Source organism: Blastomyces gilchristii (assembly GCF_000003855.2).
Source record: "Blastomyces gilchristii SLH14081 genomic scaffold supercont1.3, whole genome shotgun sequence".
NCBI lineage: Eukaryota > Fungi > Ascomycota > Eurotiomycetes > Onygenales > Ajellomycetaceae > Blastomyces > Blastomyces gilchristii.
Window position 1 is genome coordinate 2,015,554 of NW_003101680.1, and position 26,858 is coordinate 2,042,411.

The 26,858-nt window shown below is 47.1% G+C and overlaps 8 protein-coding genes across 13 annotated transcripts; 3 read left to right on the top strand and 5 right to left on the bottom strand.

Annotated features, from left to right (window-relative positions):
• Nucleotides 1-11: 11 nt before the first annotated feature.
• On the bottom strand, nt 12-6,756 carry BDBG_02150. Of its 5 annotated transcripts, none has more exons than XM_031720674.1 (10): nt 6,666-6,756; nt 5,127-6,588; nt 4,863-5,077; nt 4,782-4,810; nt 3,545-4,584; nt 2,781-3,489; nt 2,687-2,725; nt 1,170-2,633; nt 775-1,084; nt 12-720 (listed from the first exon to the last, which is right to left on the bottom strand). In XM_031720674.1, the coding sequence occupies exons 2-10, from the start codon at nt 5,513-5,515 to the stop codon at nt 677-679; spliced, it is 4,239 nt and encodes a 1,412-aa protein (XP_031576903.1). In that variant the 5' UTR covers nt 5,516-6,588; nt 6,666-6,756; the 3' UTR covers nt 12-676. The 5 variants fall into 5 exon arrangements, with proteins under 5 accessions (XP_031576903.1, XP_031576904.1, XP_031576906.1 ...); XM_031720672.1 differs by having other exon boundaries at nt 775-1,093; XM_031720675.1 differs by having other exon boundaries at nt 775-1,101.
• Nucleotides 6,470-9,432, top strand: BDBG_02151 (uncharacterized protein). The gene is made up of 2 exons (XM_002627434.2): nt 6,470-7,594; nt 7,665-9,432. The coding sequence occupies exons 1-2, from the start codon at nt 7,315-7,317 to the stop codon at nt 8,054-8,056; spliced, it is 672 nt and encodes a 223-aa protein (XP_002627480.2). The 5' UTR covers nt 6,470-7,314; the 3' UTR covers nt 8,057-9,432.
• On the bottom strand, nt 9,321-9,760 carry BDBG_02152 (uncharacterized protein; the record flags this gene model as incomplete). Its single annotated transcript, XM_031720677.1, has 4 exons — nt 9,321-9,386; nt 9,430-9,547; nt 9,604-9,654; nt 9,708-9,760. 4 exons carry the CDS (start codon nt 9,758-9,760, stop codon nt 9,321-9,323), a joined length of 288 nt encoding a protein of 95 aa, XP_031576907.1.
• BDBG_02154 lies at nt 9,492-16,687 on the top strand. 2 transcript variants are annotated; one of them, XM_031720678.1, is made up of 3 exons: nt 9,741-10,653; nt 10,746-11,769; nt 11,826-13,799. In XM_031720678.1, the coding sequence occupies exons 2-3, from the start codon at nt 10,944-10,946 to the stop codon at nt 13,502-13,504; spliced, it is 2,505 nt and encodes an 834-aa protein (XP_031576908.1). In that variant the 5' UTR covers nt 9,741-10,653; nt 10,746-10,943; the 3' UTR covers nt 13,505-13,799. The 2 variants fall into 2 exon arrangements, with proteins under 2 accessions (XP_002627483.1, XP_031576908.1); XM_002627437.2 differs by having other exon boundaries at nt 9,492-11,769; nt 11,826-16,687.
• On the bottom strand, nt 10,303-10,691 carry BDBG_02153 (uncharacterized protein; the record flags this gene model as incomplete). The annotated part of the gene is made up of 2 exons (XM_002627436.1): nt 10,303-10,449; nt 10,509-10,691. 2 exons carry the CDS (start codon nt 10,689-10,691, stop codon nt 10,303-10,305), a joined length of 330 nt encoding a protein of 109 aa, XP_002627482.1.
• On the bottom strand, nt 10,789-18,142 carry BDBG_02155 (glucan 1,3-beta-glucosidase). Its single transcript, XM_002627438.2, has 6 exons — nt 15,818-18,142; nt 14,724-15,739; nt 13,825-14,634; nt 12,467-13,677; nt 11,909-12,386; nt 10,789-11,787 (listed from the first exon to the last, which is right to left on the bottom strand). Exons 1-3 carry the CDS (start codon nt 17,207-17,209, stop codon nt 14,181-14,183), a joined length of 2,862 nt encoding a protein of 953 aa, XP_002627484.1. The 5' UTR covers nt 17,210-18,142; the 3' UTR covers nt 10,789-11,787; nt 11,909-12,386; nt 12,467-13,677; nt 13,825-14,180.
• A 79-nt stretch (nt 18,143-18,221) lies between these two features.
• On the bottom strand, nt 18,222-25,178 carry BDBG_02156 (AGC/YANK protein kinase). The gene is made up of 10 exons (XM_002627439.2): nt 24,846-25,178; nt 22,679-24,764; nt 22,016-22,305; nt 21,802-21,924; nt 21,624-21,735; nt 21,351-21,555; nt 21,139-21,294; nt 20,628-21,082; nt 20,541-20,570; nt 18,222-20,486 (listed from the first exon to the last, which is right to left on the bottom strand). Exons 3-10 carry the CDS (start codon nt 22,056-22,058, stop codon nt 19,925-19,927), a joined length of 1,686 nt encoding a protein of 561 aa, XP_002627485.1. The 5' UTR covers nt 22,059-22,305; nt 22,679-24,764; nt 24,846-25,178; the 3' UTR covers nt 18,222-19,924.
• BDBG_02157 (uncharacterized protein) lies at nt 23,400-25,277 on the top strand. The gene has a single exon (XM_031720679.1). The coding sequence runs from the start codon at nt 23,674-23,676 to the stop codon at nt 24,136-24,138; it is 465 nt and encodes a 154-aa protein (XP_031576909.1). The 5' UTR covers nt 23,400-23,673; the 3' UTR covers nt 24,139-25,277.
• The last annotated feature ends 1,581 nt before the right edge of the window (nt 25,278-26,858 follow it).

A 26,858-nucleotide genomic window follows, 5' to 3' on the forward strand; every position in this document is an offset into this window, starting at 1 on the left:
TCGGTAATGGACGCCCATGTCACCAAATCGATGGTTCATCATTGCATTGGCAGTGGTTGGTGTGGCGGGATATATTGAAATGGATGAAATGCCGCACGTTGCATCATTTGATGTAGCCTGTTTCTCTGCTTTCCTTGTCTCTATTTCGGTTGGGAAACGAGTGAGTTATATTACTCAAGCCATCCCTAGAGGGCCTAGTCCGGATTGAATGTGCATTTATGGTTAGAGAAGGCCCATATCTGTGTACGAGTATATGTTTGTGCGATACTGTTGGCACCGTTGGGATTTCCGGATATTTATTTGGCGAAAATTCGGTTGTACATTGCACCTCCCCCTTCTTAGACGTCTTTATCTTGCATCCAAGGCGTTTTTAACATAATAGATTATGTGGATTGAAAATATTAACTACCCGATACATGTTTACGACATCTTGCTGAATTCCCCTTCGAAATTGCGAAGCTAGCTTGTTTTCCTCTGATCAAGTCTCCCGAAAAGAACGGATTGCAGACCGCTGCAAAATATGTATCCGCTAACTTACACATCAGTAAAGATATCGACAGTTTATCTAACTCCTCCTCATTCAACCACTTTGACATTCCATAAATATATAAGTAGAGAGAGGCACAATTCGATTCCGGACGGAGGAATCCGTGCTTCACACTGTAATTGCCCTTATTTATCCGGGGGGTTTCTGGGAGAATCTGTTGTGGTACAGATCACCTACTGATGAAATTAGCATCTCGTTGCGGGCGACGATGGGAGTTTTAACTTTACCTCTCTGTCTCCGACGAGGTCTTTCTCTAACACGCCCGGCTGGTGGATGAGATTTTTTGGTTGTACTCCCACATCGTCCTCCCATGGCGGTAATCGAAGCCGCCGAGCTGTTTGTTGGATTAAAATACTTAGATTTTCGAGAGGGGCGTCTAAAAGTTATTTTAGGACTTGCACCCATCGGGGTTTCCCCGCTGTTCTCATGTGGTGGAGTTTCCACTACAGTCTCTATCGTAGATGAGGTTGGCTTTGTCGTATCCTTAAGGATTCCTGTGCGAGGGAGCTTTTCCGGGGATTTCTGGCTTGCAACCTTCTTACCCTGCTGTTAGACTATGTTCAATAACCCACTTGTCCCTTTCTTCTAATGTAAGGAAAACGAAAACTTGGGGACCGCTTACCATTGTATGCATTTCGTCCTCAGACATTTTTTTTCTTTTCAACGTACGAGCGATTGTCTTTGGCGGAGAGCAAGGATTGTCTTGAACCTCAAGGTTATTATCAATCCTACATTTGTTAGGGGTGCTGGCTGCTGCGGCAGGCTCATTTCCTGTAGCCTCATGAGGAGCTTCGGCCTCTATAGAACCCCTAGATTGCTCGCATTCTTTATCACGGCGAGATGTGCATATAGCATCATTGACTGCATCCGAAACGCACAGAGCGCTTCGCTCCTTTGTTCTAGCCACTTCACAAGGAAGGATAACTTTGTCACTGGGTAGGGAGTTTTGAGCTGCTGCCATTCGTGCTTGATTAGAACCAACATTTTTGGCATTCATAGGTGTTGTTGGGAACAATGCGTTCAGATCTGTGAATTCTAGTACGGGAGACATTTGCTCTCCAGGATAAATAGCCGGGGTTGTTTCGTTTTGCAGTCGGGAGAATGGCCTGATAAATGATGTGGAGGTCGTAGGAAGCCCACTATTGGCATTTTTACCTCGTGAAGGGGTCTTAAGCGTTGGGGATATAATTTCCCGAGTGCTCCGTGTCCGATAAACTATCTCAGTTGTTTGGCGCTCTCTGCTAGAAGAACCGGGTCTCGCGCATTCAGCATGAGTGGACGACATACTGCGTTTCCTGCTTGTTCTTTGCCGCTTTGATGAGATCCTCATAGGTATATGGAGCCCTGATTCTATAGGCTCTTTTGGCTGTCGTCCATCAAGAGAACCTGCCATCATCTTCAATCGTGACTGTAGTACGTTTGAGTAATCTCTCAGCGATTCCATAGTCCCAATGATTCCAAGCTGCCTTAGAATGCTTTCCGTGTTTTTGAAAATAACGTTGGATTCTTGGACTCGAGATCGGAGCTCTGCAAGTTCATTGTCCCTTTGTTCGATATCGCGTTTTAGTGCGGACGTTTCAGCAGATAATTTTCCAAAGGCCTCCATTTTCTGCTCAAGGATGATAAGTTCGTTATTCTTCTCCTTAAGCGATTCCCCTATTGTAGTGACCGAAGTCAATTGATTATCCAGCCTCTCGCGCAGTATGGCGATTTCAGCTGATTTATCAGCCACCTCTTGCTGCAACTGAGAGATCGTCTTATTATTCTCTTCGGATTTTGACAATTCTTCCTTCAATGAAAGAAGGTTTATATCCTTCTCTGCAATTTCATACTGAAGGACCTCTACTGTCTCCTGTAAGGGTTCCTGCTCTTGCAGGGTCGCCAGGTTCATGCGTAATTCGGATAGTTGGTGCCTCAGCTCTTCTTTCTCCTTTGTTGCAGCCTCAAGTTGCCATTGCGCGCTCTGTAGCTCTTGTATGGTGGATGCATGAAGCATATTTACCTCATCCATTTCCGCGGCGATATTCGAATCCCTCTTCGAGGCTGTCATTTTCAGGCTATCGATTTCCGACTGCTGTTGGCTCATCTACGGATCATCAATATATTTAGCGGTGAGGAATTGGGATTAAACGGACATACCTTTGCAACTAACTCGTGATTGCCCTTCTCCGCAGCTTCCTACGACACTATCAGTAACCAGGAAAAAAATATATATCATTTTGGTATACAGTACCAACGAAATTTTCACGGAGTTTAGCTCCTCGGCCACTTTTTGGGCACTTTTTTCGGCCAAAATCTTTTCGCGCTTGAGTTTATGCCGTTCCTGTTCGAACCATGCCCTGTGCTGATCTTTCGCTGCCAAATTTGCCCTTGTTAGTTCTTCTCTGACTCTGTGTTCTGTCTTTTGGGCCTCGTCGCGAATCTTAAGCCTTTCGCTTGTGAGGCCCGCTATCTCGCTTTCTGCAGCTGCTAGCCTTTCAATTGTATCCGTCAGCTTTAGTTCCAAGTCGCTTATTTCGCTTTGTTTCTCTTTGAGCTCATTTGACACTTCGGTAAGGGAGGCTGAAGTTGCCTCCAGCTGGATCTGAAGCTCCGACGACATGTCGGCATCCCTGAACTGAGCATCCTCAATTTTATTCTTTTGTAGCGATGAAATCTCAATTTCGAGGTCTCGAATACGTCGTTGTAGGGATGCTTCTTGAGACTTGAGTCTGTCGCGATCTGCAGACACCATATGCAAGCTCTTGTCAGCCGCATTCAGCTTTTCCTGAAGGTTTCCGTGCAATTCACGAGCTTCTGCGAGTTGACAAACGACTTCTGTGTTTGATTTTACGGCCGTCTCTAACCCCGTCAGCTGGCTTGACACCCGTTGTCCGTAGTTCGTGTGCAAATCGAATGCTACCTCCATATTCTTTTTCGACGCTTCAATGGAAACATGAAGCCTACCATGCCGTTAGCATACTCCATTAACGCTTCCAGGAGGCGAGATGAACTTACTGCATAGAAAGATCCCTAATTGCACAATCTACCTTTTCTAGGTCTTGAGGTTTCAAGGTTTGTTGCTGGCTGAGCGATTTCAATAACGACATGCATGAAGTAAACCCAGACTCCAGTTCATCCTTGATGGAAGACTGTGCGGAATTCCAGCTTTCAATATGCTTGTGGATCGTATCTATCTTTTTTATCATCTGAGATTGCCTTTCATCGATGTTTAAGGCCTGCTTATGATGTCTATCCGAATGATTCTTTATGTAGTTTTCCAGAGTAGCGACATGATTCCTCTCCCTGGAAAGGAGCTTCTCGGTCTCCGTCACTCTGGTAGTCGCTGTGAGCAGAGATTTCTCTAGAGTGTTGAATTCCTGTCGTACTCCAACAATAGTTGCACGATGTTGGCTCCAGCGTGTTTTCAATGAGCCAGTACTGTCACTCATTTGTTTCAAGGTTTCATGAATTTGATTTTTCTCTTGAAGCAAAGACTCTTGCGTAGATTTGAGAATTTGTCCTTCTTTCCGGAGAGACTCAAAATCACTCCCAACACTGGTGACAAACGTCCGTAGCTTACTAAACTTTGTCTTCCATCGTTCAACAAGTGAATTGCTAGCGTTAAGCCGTTCTTGCTGACTTTTACCAGAAATCTGCGACTCCCGCAACCTGGAGCGCAAATCATCATTTGTTCGAGTTAGTGCAAGCATTTCATCTTTCATTCTCTCCTTCATGGCCGTAGCTTCTGCTTCCATCTCATCCCTCTTTTTGAGCTTACGGATCAACATGTAAAAAAGGTCCTCCTCCGATGGTTGAAATGCAGATGAAGATCCTTTCTGGAGTGTAACTTGCTTGGTAGCCACGCCATTGACCACTGACTTCGCAGACATCGGATGTTTTGTGACTTTCGAATTCACCATTAACTTCGGTTGCGGTGTAGCCTTCATGGCTGATGGTCGTGGAGGAGTAAGTTTGGGATTCCCGCTGTGACTTCTGGCGCTTGCTGGCGAGTTACAGTTATCGGTATTAGGGATTGGCCCAGTAGGATCTTGATTCTTTAAGTTGTTAGAATCTTCAGTTTATGGGCAAAGCAAGCTAAATTCGCAATAGAAGTATATTGAGAAGCAAGACTACACAGAACACCAACGGGGGCAGTTGGGAGGGAAAATTTAAACATGAAAGCTATAACAGCAACATGAACCAAACAGAGTAGCCTCAAGTGAAGGTATTTGGCATAGAAATTATTACTTACAGGTGATTGCGCCGACTGGGTATGATTCGCTGTTAACAAATCAATATTGCCCATTAAACGGAATATTATAAGTGGGCTTACTAGCTAAATTGCTGTCCTTCTCCAATGCATCGTTTTCTGACTGGCTATCAGCTCGATCTCCAATTTCTAAGGAGTGGCCAGTTTCTTTTGAAGTACGATGGATCCCAGCAGTCGGCCCACAGGTTCTTTCAGCAGTGTCATGAGTGATCGGAGATTTTGTTGGGGAGACCTGTCCGCTATTGATAGCACTATCTTTCGAAAGCGCGGAAGTTCCACTAAACTAGAATTAACTCGCGTCCATTCTGCCGGAAAAATAGTACTGACCTTGAGCTCGATTCGGTACAATTAGAATCAGGACAATTTGTCCCCGAGGGATTAACAATGACCTTTTGGTTACTTGCAGAGGCTAAGATGCTTCCAGCAGGTTTGGCTTTTAACCTTGACGTGAAATTGGGAGTTGGAAGCTTGGGTTTCGCAAAATGGAAGTTAAACTCCCCCGTCTCGAGGTCAGAATTCGGAGGCCGAGATATCAAAGTTGGGGTAATTTGGAAACAACTATTCAGGGAAACAGGGGTAACGGGAATAGCACATTTCTCGAGAATCTTCTTAGATGTGGGGGAGAGGCCAGCTTCATCACTGGGGAGATTCACAGAAAACAGATCCTCCCCCATCGTATGGCACTCGCCTAATGGACCTAGGGGGTTAGAAGTCATATTACCAAGGGGGGTTCATCATAGACGTATGAAGGTAGACTGCAGAAGGGACAGCTCTATTAATCTAGGACTAATCTGCACTTGGACCTATGCTGTTTCACTGTATCGGGAATGTATAGGAGAAGTCAATCCTACATGAAAGAAATCTCTCAGTGAAACCAGCAAGTGCCAGGGGAGTAATGTAGCTCGAACGACTGGGCTAAAGGATATAAAACCAACGAACTGAACCGACGATTATGTCCCTCTGATGGCACAGACTTCCCTCAATCGTGCTCTTCGCAACAGCAGAGGGTCCTGGTGAAAGAGGACGAGGATAAAACAGAGGTGAGGTGAGGTCAAAGAGGTGAGGTCAAACCTTGGAAGAGATGACGTTAAGGAGGCTCTTATGAGGCTTGCCCGATCCGGCAGGTTTCGCAGAGCCTCCTCGCAGTCAAATCCGTCGTCGCCAAAACTCATCATTAATGCCATCTGAAGATGCATGGGAAAACTAGAATACCCTGATTGGAAATACTGCGTGAATCGTTCACCAACCTGGAAACCGTCTGAGCCTCTAAGATGAGGCCAGTTCAAATGTCCCTTGGCATATCTCTTGATGTTTGAAGCAGGTTTGGGGCAATCTTTCAAGATGGCGCAACCGCGCTTCGACCAGCAGATTTGGCAACCCGGATGAGCCGATGTTCACTTGCCCCAATAAAACTACCTTCGCAGGTAGCCGCCTCACGAAGGGCTTGTATAGTAAGGCCATCCGTAGTAGCAATGCCCAGCTCACCGCCCGAACATCTCGTGTCTGGCGAAGCGCCAAAACCAGACGGAAGTTTCGATGGGTTTTATCCAAAGAGTACTCTCTGTACTCCGTAGTCTGAACAGATCCAAGAGTTCGAGGGTGTTGGGAAACTTAAAAAGTTGTTATCGCTGACAGAAACGATCATTGGGCAATGTTATTATATGATTCAAACAAAATGCAACCCATTTTGCACGGCCACCGAACGGCTCACACTCCAGCACAAACCCCCTCAGGATCAACAAGTCAGACGGACATGATTTTTGTGATGGCTGTTTACATGAGGCCCTAACTTCATGATAGTTTGTAAGTTAGCTAGGCATTTTGGCATTCGCATGGGAATGATCAACATCATCAACAGAAGCTCACTGGGGTTGCACATTCCTTGCGTGATTGAATTGTGATAACTGATGTGAGAACATCTGAAGATGTTGTGTGATTGCATTGTGAATCACCCCTGGCTGCCTTGGCCATCGGCCTAGCGTGGCAGACCGTGTCAAATCCTGGCGTTTCTTCATAATCATTGGGCCATGAAACTTTAACTTTGCAACAGAGCAAGCGCTAACTCGGCCATACAAACGATCGCACGGAGTCTCCACGATGCTTTAGCTTGCTGTGCTCTGGGAAAGCTCGAATAGAGATTCAGGACATTGCCAGAACCGCCCAGGATGAGCATACCAATCCACACACATATCGCCTATCATGGAGTGTATGGTCCACTCGAAATCCTTCAAGAATCTGGGGGAAGGGGTACGCTCTCAACTTCGGCCCAAAAGCTGTGCCAAGTTAGCCCGCACTTGAGGGTTTTATATACTGGGAAACCTCCTTCCCCTGCGGGATGCATTTGATTATAGTTATTCTTCATTTACCATATTTCTCATCTACCTCCATGCCACAGGGGTAGCCACCAGCTACTATTATTTTTGATTTTTGTAGGAGCTTATTCTTCTCATCACTGGCTACCACTTACGTCTCCAATGAGCATTCAAATCCAAGCTTGACTCAGTCGTCTATTCAAATGGACGTTATCCATCTTCGTCAATTTATATTCCTTCTTATTTGGACGACAATAGCCCCCATGTCTTACGGCTACAGCTTTACTTCCCACCAAGCCACATCTGAAAATTGGGGTGCACGGTATCGCGTCGTAAAACGTGAGATGGAAATTATCCCAGGCAGCGTCGGCGATGTTGAGACAGATAGAGATTGGGCCCAATCTAGCGGTGGATCTTTCAACATCTCCCAGGGTGGCATAATCGCAATAGTTGTGATTGTAGGTATCGTTGTTATTCTAGGGTGTAAGTGACAACATCAAATAAAATTCGGGCCTATTCTCGTTGGTGGTTAACAAGAATTTTGCGGTCCTAGTAACATCCGCGATCCTCTTCTATATTGCTAAGAAGCGATCATGGGAAGTTCGTGCCTCAATACGCCGATCAGCAAAGCGCCTTGCGGCACCAATGACACCACGACGATTTTCAACCGCGCCCAGTTCAAGTAAACCAAGGAATCGCGACGTATCCATGCGCATTCCTGCTCAGGATACGGACCCAAACCAGAAGAAGCCAAAAGAAGCTTCACAGCAGATTAAGTCCGATGGATCCACCGACAGGCGGGGACGGGGGAAAGAAATGCTGCCGCCGTTCGATAGGGATGTGGAAAAGGCAGTTGATGCCAAATCACCCACAGGCAAAAGCGAGTTTGAACCTTCATCGCCACGAGGATGGAAGAAAATGGTTCCCTTTGGAAGTACTCGATGATATGCCACCCAAAAGGGCAGGCAATGTTTGTTTTATTTAGATTGTTTTTGTCTCAGCAAAATTTGATATTTGGGTAATAGGCGCTCAGAACGAGGAAAGCTTGCACTCTGCATGTTATGTTTGCTTTATTTATTATTGTTTGATATGGTTCACTCTAATTTTGTGCACCCAGGAGGCAGCACAGGCACCGGCTGCATGCACCAAGTTGTCCCAAGCGCCATGCATGTTTCAGACATGTTGATGATGAAAATAACATCCGCATGCAGCCATGATTTCATTATTATTGTCTCTTCGTATTCTCGTTCCTTGAATTTGTTTTTTTTACCTCCACATCTTTCTCAATTTAGTCTCTTTTCCGTTTTTCTTTTTCTTTTGCACTTTGCCGCGTCTCTATAATTCTTCCACACTACACTGTCCATAGACTTGATTTTCTGGTAAACTTTAATTCCTCTGGCCAACTGATAAGTGATAAGTTCAATTCCGTCACGGATCCCTCTTCAAACCCCTCAGGCTCTGAAAGTATGTGGAGTAAGGGGTACCTGGTTTTTTACTTTCACTGTTCCTTAGATTTCTCTACTGGTAATAAGTGTTGTCAATTTGGGATACCTTAATCCGTACGGCGCAAGACATGCCCCAATTTGGCTTGGATATCGACTCCTACATTTAGACTGTATCTCCCTTAAATTCGTATCAAATGGCCTCAGCTTCGGATCTGATTACATTATTTCTCTCCAGAATCGATTTCAGCCTCATCGGTTTCTCCGACGTTTCATTCACAAGGGATACCGATGACTGCTCTCCCTGTTCGTTTATTTGATTCCTTGCATTTCTCTCTGCCAAGCTACTCCCCCGACCGATTCATCAGAATCTTATCTCCTTATATTCATACATGTATGTGCAACCGAGTCAATCCCTTTAACCGTATATTTAAATGCTGCCGCCGTGTTATTGGCATGAGGGGAGAGTTTTCTCTGTCTTCCTACACTGCATCTCATGCGCCGGGGTCACATTCATTTACCCATTTAGATTTTCTGTACCATACATCTCATTGATGCGTGATGCGCACGGCACAGTTCATCACATTAAATCATAGTTGTAACTCGGGGCGGGTTAGCTAAGAATAGTAGCAACATCGAAAACGTGCGCAACGTCGGTTCACAACAGCATGACGGCTTTTGTTCCCAGCAGTCTCGGTCTGAGGGCATGCACCGTTCTAGCTCGGTGGCCAAAGTGAATGTTGAATTTACCTGATGGGAGTTGCTTTTCATTCTTTGGACAACAGATACATAATGTAGTGGCAGTTCTGGTCCGGTCCTGCGCTTTGACCTCGCTAGACAATAATGGAGCAAAATTCAGGAGAATGCACGGCATACCTTATTTATGCATCGTACCGTAACCGCATTCTCATCTTTGGGCAACATAGCCGGTTGTTTGGCTTCCTCACGCTTATTTTTCTTTTCCAGTTCTCGGCTCGAAATACTCAGGACAATCCTGAGCTTCTCTAAATAAGTTAGTTACTCACCCCCTAACGCCTTTCTCAGCCTTACATGAAGCGATGATGCATGGCAGTGGAGCCGGATGCTATTCTTAGGATCACGCTAAACCAGGGACGTACTAGCGCGTAAACAACCTGAGATTGCTGTCAGCCAACCTCAGTTCGTTGGATTCAACAACACCGTCAACACCGCGACATTGATCGGTCATTGGTAATGTACTGTTGCGGGTCCAAATTGATGATTCAGTGGGCTACGACGGCTTAGCCGGGCTGCGATTGCGATTGACATGCCAAGGATTTCATTTCTGTGCTTATTTCTCTGAGCCTTGATGGAGCTCCTCATAAGCAATTATTATTAACCCGCATCCAAAAATAACAGCAAATGTTCATCACGCACTAGAGAGGCGCACTCCCGCCGCCTCACAACGCCCCACTCTGGCCTAGGTACGTTTTGGAAGCTCTTTTTGTGCAGCCTGCTCGATTAAAATGGCGCATGTGCGCTTGATTTACGACTCGTCTATCCTTCACCCACAGCTGTCCAACGAAACAGGGATTGTCTAACGAATGCACAAACGGGTGACAAATGGATGCTGGTCACCAATATAAAAAGTACAGGTCAAGAAATGCAGCTTGTGCGTCCCTCTTGCGTTCTGGGGGAGATTTTCATAAGCGGGCTGAGGCACTTTGTCGCCGATCGTAGGCGAAGCACAGGGATTCTGCTTCGAGCTGGCTAGCAGTGATTTCAGCAGCTTTATCGGAATTCAACAACCAACTCGGGACGACAGGGAATAGCACCAACCCCCTCGTCGTTTGAATGGGATGGAACTTGCGCCAAAATCAATATGTGATGGTGTTCTGGACCGCGAAGCATCATGTCGACTAGGAATAACAACCCCGTCTGTTCGGGAAAAAAAAAATGGAAAATAAGAATGTTGATGCACGCGGGGACAGGCTAACAATCTTTAGCTGCCCAACCGACAGTTTTAGTACAAGATGCCACAGTTCCACTGCGGCTTGGCCGCTGAAATCCGCGTTAGAGCCAATAGGAATGCTTCCAGGGTAGTGTTCTATTGGACCCTGTTCCCGGACTTGGAAATTTGCTGTTAGTTTTTGCGTAACACTAGCCTCCGCGAACCTCATGGGGTGTTAATAAGAATAGCTGACGTTTTCCCTCCTTTCGTTTCCGAACGAAAGCATTCGCTTTTGCCCGCAGAATCGTCCTATATGTCCGTTCACTTCACTCCATTCATGCTTTTCATTGACTAGATCTCTTGGTTATGAAACTCTCCTTGATGCTTTCAACACATCGAGGCCAGCAGTTGATTGTTTATTGACCTTCGTCCGGCGTTTTTACCCCAACTACATACTGCATGCAATCATCCTACCCTTACAATGTCCTCAAGCCATCACGATGAGCTACATTTCATTCCATTACATACACGATCATCAAGCTATTTATCCCAACCTAGTAACAAAAATTCATACCAACCTGTGCCTTCTTCATCAGACCCCGTCGACAGGGCAGTCTCCCCACCAATACCTTACCAAGACAATGGAGACACTCCTGCTTCGCAGGCAACCTCTACCTTTGGCTTAGGGATAGGTGACCGCAATTCTTTACCCCACGAGTCCAGCCCGGAAATCAGAAGAGATACAACCACCTCATACAACCCTCTACTAATGGGCCATAGTCCTCCGCAGGCCAGCACAGGCAGCACCCCGACCATTAACAATGGTAATCCGGGACGTGCCGGCCCGCAAAATTTCAATTGTCCCAGTGCTGGGAGTGTTCGTCACAGGCGCATGTCATGGCTAACAATCACCATATTGGTGCTTGCATTTTATTCTACCGCGCTATCTGGATTGTATATGATCGTTGCTTTTATTAAACCCAGGTATGGCAGCAGGATTGGGAAGGGTGGGTTGGCCCCCGATACAGCGTCACTTTTAAGCGCGCTATTTGCCAAAACCATCGAACTGTCGTTCGTCACCGTTTTTGTTGCGTTTTTAGGCCAGGTCCTGAGTCGGAGAGCAATCACGAAACGGGCAACAGGAATATCCATTGCGGATATGTCGATGCGTGGCTGGATTATGCAGCCAGGCAGCCTGATAACGCATTGGCAGCATGTCAGGCACTCCGGCCTCACTGTTATTGGGATGATAGCCCTGACCGCCACATTGATGGCTTTGCTGTACACGACTGCGGCGGATGCATTAGGTATGGTTTAGTCCTATCCTGCTATTTCCAACAGGCTATTAACACGCTGCTTCTAGTTTCGCCAAAACTTAGCTACAGCCCAGAAGAGCTCGTGGATTTCACAGGAACAGTGAAAACGAAGTTCGCAAACGTGCCGTACCTGTCAGACGATTGCTTAACCCCAATCTCCAAAGAAGTGGATCCAGAAGCTAGCCAAAGCACTTGTCTGCAGCTGTCCTATGTTGGGCAAGCCTACCACAACTACAGGGAATATATTTCGGAGTGGTCTTTGTTATCCAGAAATGGTGAGAAGGCTGGAACCGATATGAAAAATCGCATAGTGCCAGCCGGCACATGGAATGATAATACGACTCTTCGTGGGAGTTGGATCCACGAACAAGATATAATCGAGTCGTCTAAAAAGCACGGAAGAATGGTCAATAATGTCACTGCAGCGATGCCGCATGCTGGGATCATTGCAGCTTCGCGACATCCTCGCAATGCACTCAGGCAGCCAAGTGACTTCAATGGCCTTGGTGAATTTGAGCTGAAAGCCTCTGTTGTTTCACCTGTTGTTAACGTGCTCTGCGCGGGCTTGACGAAGGAGGAAATATCACCTCTTGTCTACAATGAATGGCCTGGAGTTCAAGGAAAGGTTAACGTTTCGACTTGGAATAGTGATCCTCCAGAAGGGCTCTGGGGCGAAGGGGGGAAATACAACGAAACTGCTGTTGACGATATTTTCGGGTTCAGCGAACGCAAACTTCCACCCATCTTTCCAAAATTGCCACTTCCGCACAACACGCTAGTGAATGGCACTTTGAGGTTCCATATTAGGGACTCGTTGTACATTCTACTTGCTTCTCCGCCATACATCACCGACCCCCCCTATGCCCTCTGCGCCATCAAAGCTGGGCTAACGACGCAATGCTCGACAAAGTACCAGGCAACCGCCAGCGGCGGTAATCTCGCCGCTATATGCGATGAGCCAGACGATGACTTTCGCTACAACAAGGACAGAAATGATCTTCCTTCCATCGAGTGGGACGAGAACTGGGAAGATATGAGCACCGAATGGGCCAATTCCCTCAGTCTCGGCACGGGCATTACAGACGGATACGCTAGCAACACTCGACTACTCACCCAACTCATTCCCCCCTTAGATCCTAATTCCGACACATATTCCCTCAGCGAGACCATACCGTCAGTGGCCGAAGCATTCGCCGCAATGGCTGCCTCAACCCTTCTCATGTCCACGGAAGGTGCCAACTTCGATCTCGAGCGCCCCGATCTAGAGAAACTCCCCATGGATCATACTTTTAAAGCCTCCCTTCGTGTCACTGATTATGCCTCCGGCGGTGCCCAAAGGTGGCAAGGCATTTTTTATGTGGTGCTCGTGCTCGTCTTCTTGACAAACCTAGTGTGCTTGGGCTACATGTATCTAGATATCAAGGGTGAGCAGTTGACGGATTTCACGGAGCCGCAAAACATGTTTGCCCTTGCGCTTAACAGCCGTGGCAGCTCGAAGTTGAGTGGTGCGTGCGGCATAGGACCTGTTGGGAAGCAGCTGTCGGAGCGCTGGATCATTGGTATGGAGGAGGACACCGAACATTATTACATCACCAGCAAGACGGAGAAAGCGGAGCTGCGGCAGCGAGAGCTTGCGGAGGAGCACTTGAAACCCACGGACAGTCCGGCGGTTAAGGAGTATCGGCGCATTTCGCGTAATAGGAGTTCGATTTCGATTTTTCATTGATGATCTGGGTGTTTTTTTCTCCAGTCCGTTTCGGATAAGCTGGTCTAGCTACCTTTACAGCCAATTGGGTTTCCTGTTTGCTTTTCGGCGAATCGTTACGATGATCGTCTTATATCCTACCCTGGCTTTGTGCGTTGGAAAGTGAGGGCAGTTTTCGGTTTCGGTTTTAATTGCTATTCCAGTTACGTGGTCAACCTTCCGTCACACTAAGGCAGTTTTCTATATACCCACCCACCCAGTCTTCCATAAAAACTTCCACGTTAATGATCAATATAATGATACTTTTATTACAAAATATATGGAGTTGCAGAAAAACCCACCTAATATATCTGGCGTACAGTCAACGATTAAACCTTAAAGGTGAGAAGACAAACTATGGGAGTTAGTAGGATCGAACGATGCCAAATGCCAATCCAGGGGAAACGCTGCGGCATACTCTTGGAAACAATAAACTCTAGGGACACACGACACAGTGAAAGTACTTAAAAATGGATAATAACAGATATCTAAAGGTATTGATCAATGTACAGTACAATTATGAGAAAACAAGTAGAAAAGATGGGAAAATGCAAAACCAAACATGCAAAAAGCCCTCCACCCCTAGCCTAGGGAACATATGACATGATACAAAAGAACAACCCAAGAAACCCAATCAATCCGACAGACCCTTCTTGAATCAATAATACTCCTCGAGATCTCCAAAGGATCCCAACTTGTCGCTCTCACATTTAAACTCCGGCTCATATGCCTTCTTCGGTAGAATCCCAGCATCGAGTCCCTTCTTATAGCTCCACTGCACCGCCGTCTCTGTCTGCCATGTCCAGTAGAACCATCCGTACCCCCTTTCAAACGCATACATCTGCGCTTCGGCGTACATCCGCAGATATTTCTTGTATGAGTCGGAATAATCGGACGGGTCTGCATTGGCCTGGTCACAGGAGCAGGGTGGGCCCTCGGCGGCGGGATCATCAGGCGGCCACTGGGTCGGACAGTGCGGTTTCATGACTCGGTCCTTAGCCTGCGGATGATCCATGGTACCGAGCCAACGACTGCCGACGTTAACGTTGTTGAGGAATTTGGCGCAATCGGTGTCAGCCTGGGACCATTCTCCGCAGATTGTGGGGCCCCAGCTATAAAAAATTGGAGAAGAGATCAGCTTGAAAATTCTGCATGGGGGGGGATATATCCGGTAAAAGCGCAGTCAACAGATAAAGCTTACCCTGTACCCTTTGTGTTTGACTTGGCAATCAGCTTAACCCAGCTCTCACACACGAAATCCAACTTCTTACGATGCGGTAGCCCAATCTGACCCGTATTAAAAACCGTATACTGATGCGTATCCAGCATTAGATTATCGTCTACATCCTGCATTATCGTTTTCCACTTCTCAAGATTAAGGAACCCATCCGCAAACGCAATCTTCGCGTCTTTCAAACCGCTCTTCCTAACTATCGAAATCGCCTTCGTATTCCAGTTAATAACAGATTCAATATCAAGCTTTAACATCATCGGCTCGTTCACTAAACCATATATTGTAACCACATTCTTATACCGCTCCTGCGCGAAGAATGTGGCCAATTGTTCGTGGATTTCGTGCGTGCGATCGCCATTCTTGGCGCCATCGGCGCCTTCCAGCCAACCGATGGAACCCTGCCGGCCGCTGTGGTTCCATCCGTTCTGACTACCTGGAGCGCCATGCATGTCGAGCTTGACACGCAGTCCGTACTTCCTGCAGTATTCAATCGCCCGGAGAAGATAGCGCCAGCCAACTCTCTCGACGTAAGGATCGTCGTCGTAGGTTTTAACGAGCCAGTAGGAGTAAGGGATGCGGACATGATCGAGCCCAGCATCTCGCATCTCCCGAAACGACTGCTCATTAATGAAAGTCGCGTAGTGCTTTTCTAGATACTGGGCCGCATTGGGTGCAAGCTTCTTGCTGAGTGTGTATTCGTCAACAATGTTATCTTTGTAGGAATAACCACTGAAAAACGAAGGGGTGATGAAGGGTTCGAGAGAGAGCCAGCCGCCAATATTGACGCCCCTGATCGGCTGTTTGCCGTATGGGAACTTCTTGTTCAATGGAGGGACGTTCTTGTTTGGTTGGGCTGAGTCGTCCCAAGATAAGTTCAGGCCCATGATGGGAAGGCCACCGACGGTTTCAGCAGTGTATGTGACATTCATGTCCGCCGTGTCATACCATGTTCGGGGGTCGAAGTACGTTTTCTTAGCGCTTTCCTGCAATAACTAAATATCAGCCATCCATCTGTCCCCTCCGGACACGACTAGAAAGAAAAATATCAAACTGGATCTTACCGGGAGTGTATCTGGGTCAAAGTTCTCCAGCTCAGTCCTTGGTGGATGTGGTTGGGAACCTGGACCGCTCGGGTTATCCCCCGAGTCACCACCAGCACCCTGGTCGCTGTTCTTATTTTTTGATACCACAACGGCAATGGGGATGATAATAATCAGGAACAATGCCAACACTCCAGCAGTGACCCATAATTTTTTCTTCTTGCTCCAACCAGCAAATCCACTCCCTCCCCCATCATCACCCCCTCCGCCTCCACCTCCTTTTCTTTCTTTCTCATCCTTCCAGGCGCCGCGCCCCCCACCCCCTCTTGTCCTCAGCTCCGGACTCCTCCCCTCCTCCAGAAAAGCACCAGAAACCAACCTCCTCCCGGGCCATCCCTTACCCTTCGCCCCTTTTTCAGCCGAAATATCCCTCTCCCTTTCCCTAGCTTCTTCCCTCCTCCTTCTTTTCCTCTCCTTCTCCAACAGAGCCTTCTCCTCTTTCGCTACCCTAGCCTTCTCCGCCGCCTCTGATTTCATCTGAGCCGCGTTCAACTTCGCCAGCGCATCCACGCTGAGCAATTGTGTCGCACTATTCGCCGAATCGGTACTAGCATGCTTATGTTTATTACTCCGCGCCCCCTTTTCCCTCGGAAGATATTTATCTGTCTCCCTCCTCCTCCTATCCCTATTCCTCTCCCTTTCCCTCTCCCGATCCCGATCCGTGCCAACCCCACCGCGGACCTCACCATCATCGTCATCGTTCAATCCCCTTCGCCTCCGGTCCCTGACACGCCCCTTCGTCGGACTATGCTCGTCCGCCGTACTGTCCCTCCGCCGTCTTCCCTCGCGATCCCGCTCACGATCTCTTTTCTTTATAGGCGACGTTGCAGGCGATTCTTTAGCTTTATACCTCGAATCCCTGATTCCAGGATTATACGTATTCTCAACACCCCGACTTCGACTGCGCCGCCTCTCGACGCGGACCGGACTGGGTCTGACATTCGGTGGGCGCGCAGAGTTCGGCCGCGAGTCGACAACTATGACAGCTGATTCCGAATCGTCACCATCGTCATCGTAGTCGTGGTTGTGATCGTAATCTGTGCGACGCGCGCGCCGCTGTGGGTGTTGTGGACGTTGCGATGCGTACTGCTGGGTTCGACGAGCCGGTGTGGGGCGAGTTTGGGCGTGGGAAGAAGAATTTCGACGGGGTTGTCTGCTGCGTCGCCGGTCGTCAAACACATCATCGTCATCATCGTCGTTATCATGCTGGATATCATTGCCGTGGTCGTCGTATGCATCAGAGATATATTCGTAGGTATCGTGGGTGTTTCCGCGCTCGTAGTGGTACTGTCGTCGATCACGATCTCGAGAGCGGTATTCACCCCGCTCTCGTTCGCGCGAGTGGTGAGGCATGCATGCGACTTGTGCTGCTGCTGCTGGCCTCTATATTTAACTTATGTATTTATGCCTAGCTTTCCCAACAGCCAGTGTCTGAATTGTAAAAACGAGAGCAGGTATATCTTCGCCTCGCAGGCTCCAATCGCGAAAACCGAAAACCGAAAACCGTATCCCGCGAACGAGGCGGTCGTAATATCCTCCACAAAACCGAACAGCCTATGTTTCCTTATCCAGCATCCCCAAAGGTAAACAGGAGTGAGAGTGGACGATGCGCTCCTCCCGCGCAGCGGAAACGACCGACGAAGTTCCAAAGCGGGGACGTTCGCGCTTATCCAACTCGGTCCAACCCAACCCAACCACAGTCCAAATATCCCACAGTCCGTTCAATCCCACGTCCACCCTCAATTCGGCCTAATTCAATGTCGTGAACGGCGGCGCGACGTGGGTGGGGTGGTGCGTGGTAGTTCGCGACGTGTACGTCGGCCGTGTTAAATATTCGGCCTGCCAGAACACCAAGCGAACGGATACAGGAGTAAGAATGTAGGTAGATAGCTTGAATAAGCCGCGCGATTTAATTGATATCTGGGATTCGTTGTTTTGTTTGCTGCAAAGGTAGTAAGCAAGCAAGTGGTATTAATTGCCCATGAATGTGCGGGCTTGCGTGAGTCGGGTTCGGATTAAATAAATATCGAAGGATGAGCAGCTGAAAACAGACGGGCGCATTCAACCGAGAGTAAGAAATTTTCAATAAAATATTCTTTCTGTATAAAAGAAAATAGCCAAGACAGAACGTAGAAGGGATAAATATAACAGATTCTATTTACTTGAATTCTAAGACACATGTAAGTTAAGTAAATAGTTACTTTGCAACAAGATTGGACGATTCCTCACAACCCTTGCTTTGGTATTGCATCACTTCACTAACTACTACTAATAAATACCTATCATACACACTACTGGCCAAGTTGCGCATAGCCGAAAAGAAAGAAAAAAAAAAAGTCATTCCTGCACAATAAATTGAATAAATCTCGCGTAGTAACATCATCATCTTTACCTTGATTGGCGGCCGGAGCATGGTTGCCGTAGCAACGGAGCATAAAATATACATTCCACAGAACCAAAAACAACCCACCCGTGGGTCAGGAACAGAATAATAGATATGTGTTGCATAAACTGCTATATGATGATGGTATCCTAAATCCTCTTCTATCGTACAAGTACAATATAAGTTGGCTCGCACAGTAGAATAATAGTATATCGCCGTGAGGGCGTATCAAATCGACGAAATCTTCCTAGCTAATGTAGCTTTCTATTTGAGGGCATGGGTTAAATGGGGAAAGAAAGGACTATACAGAGTATAGTGTTGAAGACTGCGTTTAGCCACGCGAGCTTGAGCGTAGGACCAAGAAAATAGTGTTCGAGAGCAGGGAAAAAGGGGGAGGGGAATAAGATGATAAATTCACTGGTTTACTTGAAACAAGATGTTAATCCTCGGCAGAAAAGAGAGGAAAATGTTGGGAAGCACAATTGAAGAACAGAGGTTTTAAGATAGGAGATCATATTCAAAAATCAGCATTAAAAATCAAAATTAATCAAATATACGACGGGCAACAGAAATGGGGTATGTAATGCAGGTTATGTTAAAAGATAAGGGAAACCCAGAGAAGAAAACCTCCAAAACCGACAAGCCATCCATGAATAAATCAGTTGTGAGTGATGAAAAATAGAAAACGGTATTAGTAATGGAAAATGGAAAGAGCACAAAAAGCCAAAAGTCATCAGAGAATAGTAGGGGAAAAAAAAAAAGAAAGAAAGAAAGAAAAAAAAAGAAAGAAAGGAAAGGAAAATTAAAAGGAAAATATGACACATGCCTAAAAAGGGGAAAAGGAAGCAGAAAAATTAAATAGCCGGCCTGCGAATGCATTTATAAAAAAGACATGCCAACAGATGGGGGGCTCTTGAGCGGCGAGAAAGGGGGTTCCCTTCGCACCCCATGTGCGGGAACGAATGTGAGCTGGTTGTGATTGCCATACCCTGCCCTGAATTCATTCAGGGAACTGCTCTATTGCCAAGTGATTTGCGTTGGTTCTTTTCCAATGTTCCTTTCGGTTCAGGCGACCCAGCGTTATAACGTCCTCGGCAACGGTCCAGAATGAAGGGCTTTCGCAGTCATTGGCGAAACACTATTCAGCGGCACTGCGTTGGGTGTTCTAGGTTGCCAAAATCACGAATGGAAGTGTGTGTTCGATGTCAAATAGGCTATAGCGCTTGGTTGCCCATTAGGCTAATATTCAACCGTCTCGTAATGGATAACTTGCAGTTCGCAGCAATTCAACGCATAGTGGGAGATGACAGGCAGTCCTCTCCACCTCATCAGAATGCCGTCATTCTTAGGTTAGTATGATAGCAGGGTTCCCTTTCAGACCAGAATGTTGAACGGCGAGTTTTGGATCCAATGCTTCGGTGGTTGAACTTGTTGAACACCCAAAGTGTCATCATATTCCCATTCTCATCGCCAAAGCGTATCACCATAAGAACGTGGTACAAGTTGAAACAAACACGAACCGTGCAGCATTTCGACAGCAACTCCCAATGGGACATCCCAAGGCAAACAGCCCTGTTTGTAAAAAATCACAGCTCAAACCTCCCAACTCCATTTTCCACCCAAAGCCTCAATCCCATTCATATCGTGCTATTTTGAGATTTCCATCATGATCCCCTCGTTAACCGTCAACTACTAATAATCTGTCTCGCACCCTCCTTACCAAGCACACCAGGCTCCATCGGTTTGGGGCTGCGTTCGCGGCCCTTCTTGCGGGTGAGAAACGAAAGCATCCCACTATTGGATCCGGAAGCGGCCCGGGCCTTATTGTTTTCTCCACCCTCATATCCGTCCGCTAGAGATGAGCTGTGATCCGCAAGATTACTCCAGCTTCCTGTCTCTTCTAGCACCATTTGTACGCCACCTCCTTTGCTCATATTACGGGTCGCACCGCGGGGGAGTTGAGGGCCCGGGGGTGGTGGTGGACGGTACGGTTGGGAATGTACTGGTGATGTGGGCACAGGCCGCGAGCGTCTTGGAGGAGAACCAGATCTTGCTCCACTCTGATGCCTATTTGGTTCGTATGGATAACGATCGGATTCGGGAAAGGAACGAAGCGTGTCGGAAGCGTTTGATCGACTAAGAGACCTTTCTGTATGGAGTGAAGGTGAACCACTTACTGAGCGGGGCTGGGAGGGGTTTCGTGCGTGTGATTGGCTGGCAGCGGTGTGGAGGCAGTCCTCGGGGTTACTAATACGACAAAATGAGTTCACGTTAGGCGAAATGGAGAAAGGGGAATCTAACCTAGAGGCCGCGATTGCAGCTGCAGCGGTACTATTGGGGTTGTCAGCAAAGTTACACCAGGAGTTCGAGGGTGAAATAATAACATACCCTTGATAAGAGACCGTTGTGTAGTCGAACGGCTCAAACATGGTCTCGATAACCCGATGAAGTTCGTCTTCTCGTATTTCTTTCGCCGTAGCATCGTCTTTCAATTCTGCTCTTGGCTTTTGTCGACGGGCTCGTGCTTCCAATGGCGCCTCTTCTAGGAGTAATTCTTCGAGGTCGTATGTCGCATCAAAATTCGTCTTTTCGCTGGATGGTACGAAGATGGGGAGAATCTCTTTCCGTTCCAAGGCCCCAAAATCAATATCTTCAAAGAAAGGATGATCCTCAAATGTTTCAAAGCCGGTCGCGCCTATTCGTTTTGACCGGTCTTTTTCTAGAAGAGATGCGATCGCGCGTAGACAGGGCACCGTGACTGCAGGATTCGTAACGTAGTATTTTGGTTGCGCTCGTCGAATGTTTTCCGATAGAGTGTCGTGGCTCCGTCCCTCGAATGGGCGCTGCATCCTGTTAGCAATGTCTAATCAGATATTAGATGTCAAAATATGTATCTTACCTTGTTATAAATGCACTCGTAAAAGGTGACGCCCAGGGACCACCAGTCGACTTCGTTCAGATATCCTCCCCCCTCGAAAACCTCAGGCGCCAGGTATGCTAACGTGCCCGATTTGCTTGTAAGTGGTTTTGATGGTTTAAAGTCTGAAGCAACATTCTAAATGGCAATTAGATCCAATTCTAGGTTTTCTGCGTTGCACGAATACTACTCACAAAGTCTGCCAAGTGAACATGTCCCTCGGAATCCAACAGAACGTTATCCGGCTTTAGATCACGGTGGATTATGCCTTGTGAATGTATATACCTCAGGGCGCATGCCAACTCAGCAACCCAAAATCGCACAGCGTCTTCCGTGAAAGTTTTTCTTGATATATGGAATCGAAGGTCCCCTCCATTCATTAAGTCTACCACAATGTATCTACATAAAATTAGCATATATTTCCTGCTATGCTATGATGGCATAATCGGTGCAATCGGACAGCTTACATGTACTCGATGTCCTGGAAGGAATATCTCAAGTTGCACAGGAACGGGTGGTTCAAATGCTCCAGCATTCGCCTTTCTCGTATGATATTTCGAACGCTTTCGGACCGGACAACTGAAAATAGCCGATATAAACATCAGAATTTGGCAGACAGAAGGGTTATCCGCATTAAAAGCCTACCTTCATCTTTCCGGATGTATTTTAGAGCGAATGTTAAACCACTATCCTTGCGTTCAACGATCCGTACTTTACCAAACGCACCCTTTCCAACGACACGCAGCAAACGGAAGTGGTTTAAGTTGACTGTGTAGGAATGCCAATGAATGAGTTCCTGTTAAAATGCACGGAACGGAGATAGTTGAATAGATAAATAGTAGCAGGATGGTGAACGAACCTGCATCTGAATAGCACACCTGCTTCCCCTGGGAATTGCCCATTGCGACCCGGAAAAGAGCTTAGTTACTAATATCCCAATTCCAGCCTACTGTTGACACTGCATCACCAGCAATAAACGAAATCCCGAGACTTGAACGGGTCAGACGGATTTTGCGAGCGCAGACGCAGACGATTGGTCTAGTTTGTCGAGTGGCGGGTATTTCAGCGGGTGTGCTTTCTCCGATGAAGTGTGTAGGGAAGGCTGGAGGAGAGCGGAGAACGAGGAGGTGGTGAACGCGAAAAATTGAACTACAATCGTGTTCGCTGGTTGTTAATAGAATGAAATTGACAATCCATCAACGATTCGACTATGACGAGCAACGGAAAGCAAGATAGTAAACAAAACAGGCTGGAATGTGCGCCGGTGGACGATGGCTAGAGAGGACTCTCTCGTCAGGTATGTGGCAACGTCCACGCTATTCAAGGCATAAATGAGTGGGGGGGGGTGGGTCTAGGAAGAAAGAGGGATTCAAGAGCAACAGCTCAAATTGATCCAGGGACAGGCCTCATCCGCTGGGTAGAATATGGCGAGGTGTGAAGAGAACGAGGAAGGCTGCGAGGCTAGACTTGGAGATAGATGGCGACAAAGACTTGGAGCAAGGGGATGTTGGGATGTGCTTACCCTGCGACCACGGAAGGATGAAGACACGGGGAAAAGAAGCCAAGGCGCCGTCCCTGTTAGATTCGCAAGGTTCTTTGGACTACCAGATCTCGATTGACTAAACTAAAACTGGTGGAAAAAGGCGTGGAGAGGAGGAGCCCAGACAGAGATAGAGAGAAGTCAGAGAGCTAGTGAATACAGCGTAGAGAGACCTTCGCCAGCAGCAGCTCTTGTTTCCCCCGGACAGTTGGATATCCCAGTTTACTGGATCGAATCGGGAACAATTTGCCTAGGACTGAGAAGACAAATTGCATTCCTCTTTGGGGGGGGGGGGGGTGAGTGGGGAAACTGGCTGGGAGAAGACGGGGGGGGGGAGAAGGGGGGGGGGAGAAGGGGAGAAGGGGAGAAGGGTTAAGGGGATGAAGGTAAATCAGTTGATATAAATTATAGAACACAAGCTAGCACAAGTATCTCTGGCAGTCGAGAGAAGAAGTTGGATACACAACGAGAAAAGAAAAGGGGACAAGATGTTGGCTGAGAAGAATAACGTTGGTGTTGGTGTTGTTGTTCTTGAGCTGGAGGAGAAATAAGGAGACTTATTTGCTGGCGTGGATGATCGTGGTGAAGACACACGCTTGCTGGATGCTCGCTAGTAAAAACGTCGCTATGATGATACAGCAACCACGAGCCCAGAAGTAATATAGCAAATATAGCAGAGCTCTGCTTAATGCCCTTTGATGATTCTTTTTTTTTTTTTTTTTGTTGTTGTTGTTGTTGTTGTTGTTTCTTTCTCTTTCTCTCTGTCTGTCTGTCTGTCTGTTATCGATTGAGCTGGAAAAAGAAAATATACGAAGAACACAATATTAATAATAATAATAATAGATGCTTGCATGTTCATGTGTCTTTTCTTTTTCTTTTCTTTTCCTTTTTTTGCCTTTTGAAACGCCAAAATATCCTGCAATGCGTTATGTATCGGTTGCATGGTATTGTACCGGTGTGTATGATATCGTATTTTTATGAATTTCTCCGCTTCTCGTCCGTACTGTTTTCTGTTTCCACCCGTATCAGCCTCATCTCTCTATTCTCAATTTCTCATTTTCCCTCGCCTCGCCAATAATACTTTGGCCTCGCTTGAAAATGCATCGCGGGGAAGGCCATGCGGCGTCTTTGGCTTCACCAGAACCAAAAAAACCTCGCCTCCCCAGTCCCAATCAAACCCGCAGCGAGCTCGCATGGTCTCGCGTGTGGGCAAACTACCTCGTGGGCGCCACGTTTCGAACCGGTTCAAGCCAGGCCAGACCCAGCCCGAATTACTTCAAGCCACAACCCAATCACCGCTCGCCCCTCAGTGCCACCAGGCTCCAAGTGCTGAAACCGGCCAACCATTAGCCCAACCAGCCCCCGCTCGCAGCCCTGGCTGGACACGCCGAACACTCAGGAAACGCCAAACCAAAAGGGGCGAAAGAAGAAGTCAGGAGTGATCAAGTCTGGGTCTGCAAACTCTGGGCGGTTGAAGCCAGAATATACGGAGTACGGAGTACAGGTTGGAAGTATTTCGTTACTTCGAGAATAGCTGTCCAGTTCAGACTTGAATTCTCATCTCATCCCCCGCCCAAAATTCATGATGCCTTGAAAGTTGAGGGCTCCCAGACAGGTCAACATCTCAGCGGGTTGAACTAAATTTGCCAACGATCGCTCAACCCGTCAAGCGGACGCCGCTCCTGTGCCGACAACCAACAATCCCATCCAAAAAGAATGCCCGATGGGCAATCCTGAACAGGGCCGGGAAGCCCATTCTGTGGCAACTAATAATAATAATAGCTCTGGGAAACAGTACTCCGTATTAGAAAATCAATCTCATGCCAGCAACAAAACACCTTTTTTATTTTTCTGTTTATTATTTCTTCCTCTCCTCTGAAACATCAGGCTGGCTGGGTACGCAGCGTACCGAGGCGTGGAGAATAAGTCCTTGCATACACGCTAGAAATTTATATTGAAACAGCAGTACCGGAGTCAAATTGCTCCGCCCGAACCTTCAATGTTTAGGGGCTCAAGCCTCTATTACGCATAGTAGATAGAGACTCAATACGGAGCAGTGTCCGACCAGCTAGATGACGGGCACAACAGGCATCAGCAGAGCCTGGAATCGCCTCTAAACAGTTCTGAAGGGGATGATAAAATCTTTTACCAGGTAAATTACTAGTGTTTGCAAAGGACATATTTTCCACGCGCCTCCGTATGAATAAACGCCTCGATTTAGCCACGGCTGATTAGGCTTGTCGCCGCGCTTCTGAGGAAATGCGCTAAAACCTCACTAATCCAACAGAGACGAAAAGTTAGCGAGACTGTCCTTCTAATAAGTTAACTACCTCTTGCAAAATTCTTTGCTACGTCGTCTGCGCGATCGTCAAGTCCGTCCTTGATCATTCTGGGTTCGCCCTGCTCAGAGCTCCCTGATGATGGCGCCCCAAAGACTGTCGTCATTTCTTAGGAAAGCTTCGTGGTGGGTGATTAATAAGATATTATTAATCATCTGAATCCAAAGGATCATTCATCACTTTGGTAGGTTTTCCCCGAACTGCTTCAATCTGCTTCAATCAACCCAGTACTCCGTAGTATATTTGCTGGTGGGTTTGGTGGAGATGAAAGTTTTCTCATTATCTAATAATGCACAATTATGTAGGCTACTGGGGCAAAGAGCTCAATCACCACCAGCGCCTGCTGGTAGAAGGGCCGACCAACCGCGGGACCCCCAACAAATTAAACCTCCAATTATACATTTATTAATATTATCTCTTATGGCGCCCCCATTATTATTGGAATCCAATCACCCAACCTTGAGAAACAACTCGATTTCCTCAACCCCTCTCAGCTGCCACAAAATGATAACATAACTACGCTGCGTACGGCGTAAAGGGGCCGGAAAATATCGCAATACGTCACATTAAACAAATCTATGTCAGATTAATAATAATATTATTATTGCTGTTGTCTCCCTTGTCATGATCGGCAGGGCTAAACTTCTCCCAGCGATACGATACGATACAACCCCTACAACAACAAATGAAGTATAGTAGACTCACTAGAGCCTGGCAGACACGGTGATACGGAATATCTTCTAGAGGTGGAATTGAAGATTTACATTTTCCAGTCAGGCAAAGCTGGGTCTTGGAATTCTTGTTGTTGGGAGATGGATGGGATTTTGGAACTTCTATGAATCGATATAAAGTTCAATACGGAGTACGGCCGCCTTCGCAAAAGTTCGATATCCTCAGACCCAGACACCCTCCACATTTATCACATCAAATCAGGCCAACGAGAACTGAATTTCCCAGGTTACCTATTATTCACAACTGCCATCTGGTTCGGCACTGAACTGGAACCCAGATGAGTGAGCGTAGTCTCATCTCGGGGTCTAAACCCAGTCAAAACCGCCTTGACGCGCCAATGGCCAATGGCCTTTGCATCCGCTCAACCTTTATACCGTGACGATGATGAACCAACCATGCAGGATGGATCCCAGAAAATCCTTGTGGCTAGAGATAATTCGTTGAGAATTGCAGGATTATCCTGAAAAGGTTGCGCTGCTTTCTACCGGACAACAGCAGCACCCAACCCAGGTCAAAGTGCACGAATGACACCCCTGAGTGATTACAGTGGAACTTCATTCCTGACTTGTTCAACGTTGTACGGCATTTTATTCCGTTTGTAGAAATTCCCTTGAACGCAAGGCGCCTCAACAAACAAGCCATATTTCAGGAACAGAAACTATCAACTGATACGCAACAAATACTTGAGAATCGGAGTCAACTAAATTCAACCACAAATACCTAAGCTAGTTATTTACGTGACACCGTCATGAACGGGACGAAAATAAAATACCAACGAGCGAAGTTCTATGCATCAAACAGGTGCCACCACAGCTGGCCACACACCTCCTGTTCGTTCCCAAAACTCTGCCGTGCCATGCATGCATCCTCAACCATGGAAGGGGATCTGCGAATCCCCAAAAGCAAAAAGAAAATAATGGGCGTGACACGTGTGTGAAGTGGAAAACTGCATGTGCTTATTTTCCAGTCGACTTTTCAACAAAAATTGCCTCTTGGCAGCTTGGCTCACCAGTGCCTCGTTCTGATTTAAATAAAGGAATGACAGAAATTGATGCTCCCAGCCACCACCACGTGGGAAGCTTCTTCTTGGA

Bases quoted from the DNA above. Each gene is read 5' to 3' on its own strand.
- BDBG_02150 (XM_031720672.1), bottom strand. From the start codon at position 5,515: ATGACTTCTAACCCCCTAGGTCCATTAGGCGAGTGCCATACGATGGGG. The intron at 4,811-4,862 runs GTAAGCCCACTT...ATTTGTTAACAG, and splicing joins GAAGGACAGCAATTTAGCTA to CGAATCATACCCAGTCGGCG. The intron at 2,634-2,686 runs GTATGTCCGTTT...GATGATCCGTAG, and splicing joins ATCACGAGTTAGTTGCAAAG to ATGAGCCAACAGCAGTCGGA.
- BDBG_02151 (XM_002627434.2), top strand. From the start codon at position 7,315: ATGGACGTTATCCATCTTCGTCAATTTATATTCCTTCTTATTTGGACG. The intron at 7,595-7,664 runs GTAAGTGACAAC...TTGCGGTCCTAG, and splicing joins TATCGTTGTTATTCTAGGGT to TAACATCCGCGATCCTCTTC.
- BDBG_02154 (XM_002627437.2), top strand. From the start codon at position 10,944: ATGTCCTCAAGCCATCACGATGAGCTACATTTCATTCCATTACATACA. The intron at 11,770-11,825 runs GTATGGTTTAGT...CGCTGCTTCTAG, and splicing joins GACTGCGGCGGATGCATTAG to TTTCGCCAAAACTTAGCTAC.
- BDBG_02155 (XM_002627438.2), bottom strand. From the start codon at position 17,209: ATGCCTCACCACTCGCGCGAACGAGAGCGGGGTGAATACCGCTCTCGA. The intron at 15,740-15,817 runs GTAAGATCCAGT...TAGTTATTGCAG, and splicing joins TTGACCCAGATACACTCCCG to GAAAGCGCTAAGAAAACGTA. The intron at 14,635-14,723 runs GTAAGCTTTATC...AATTTTTTATAG, and splicing joins TCAAACACAAAGGGTACAGG to CTGGGGCCCCACAATCTGCG.
- BDBG_02156 (XM_002627439.2), bottom strand. From the start codon at position 22,058: ATGGGCAATTCCCAGGGGAAGCAGGTGTGCTATTCAGATGCAG. The intron at 20,571-20,627 runs GTATGTTATTAT...CAACCCCAATAG, and splicing joins ACAACGGTCTCTTATCAAGG to TACCGCTGCAGCTGCAATCG. The intron at 20,487-20,540 runs GTTAGATTCCCC...TTGTCGTATTAG, and splicing joins GCTGCAATCGCGGCCTCTAG to TAACCCCGAGGACTGCCTCC.
- BDBG_02157 (XM_031720679.1), top strand. From the start codon at position 23,674: ATGAATTTCTCCGCTTCTCGTCCGTACTGTTTTCTGTTTCCACCCGTA.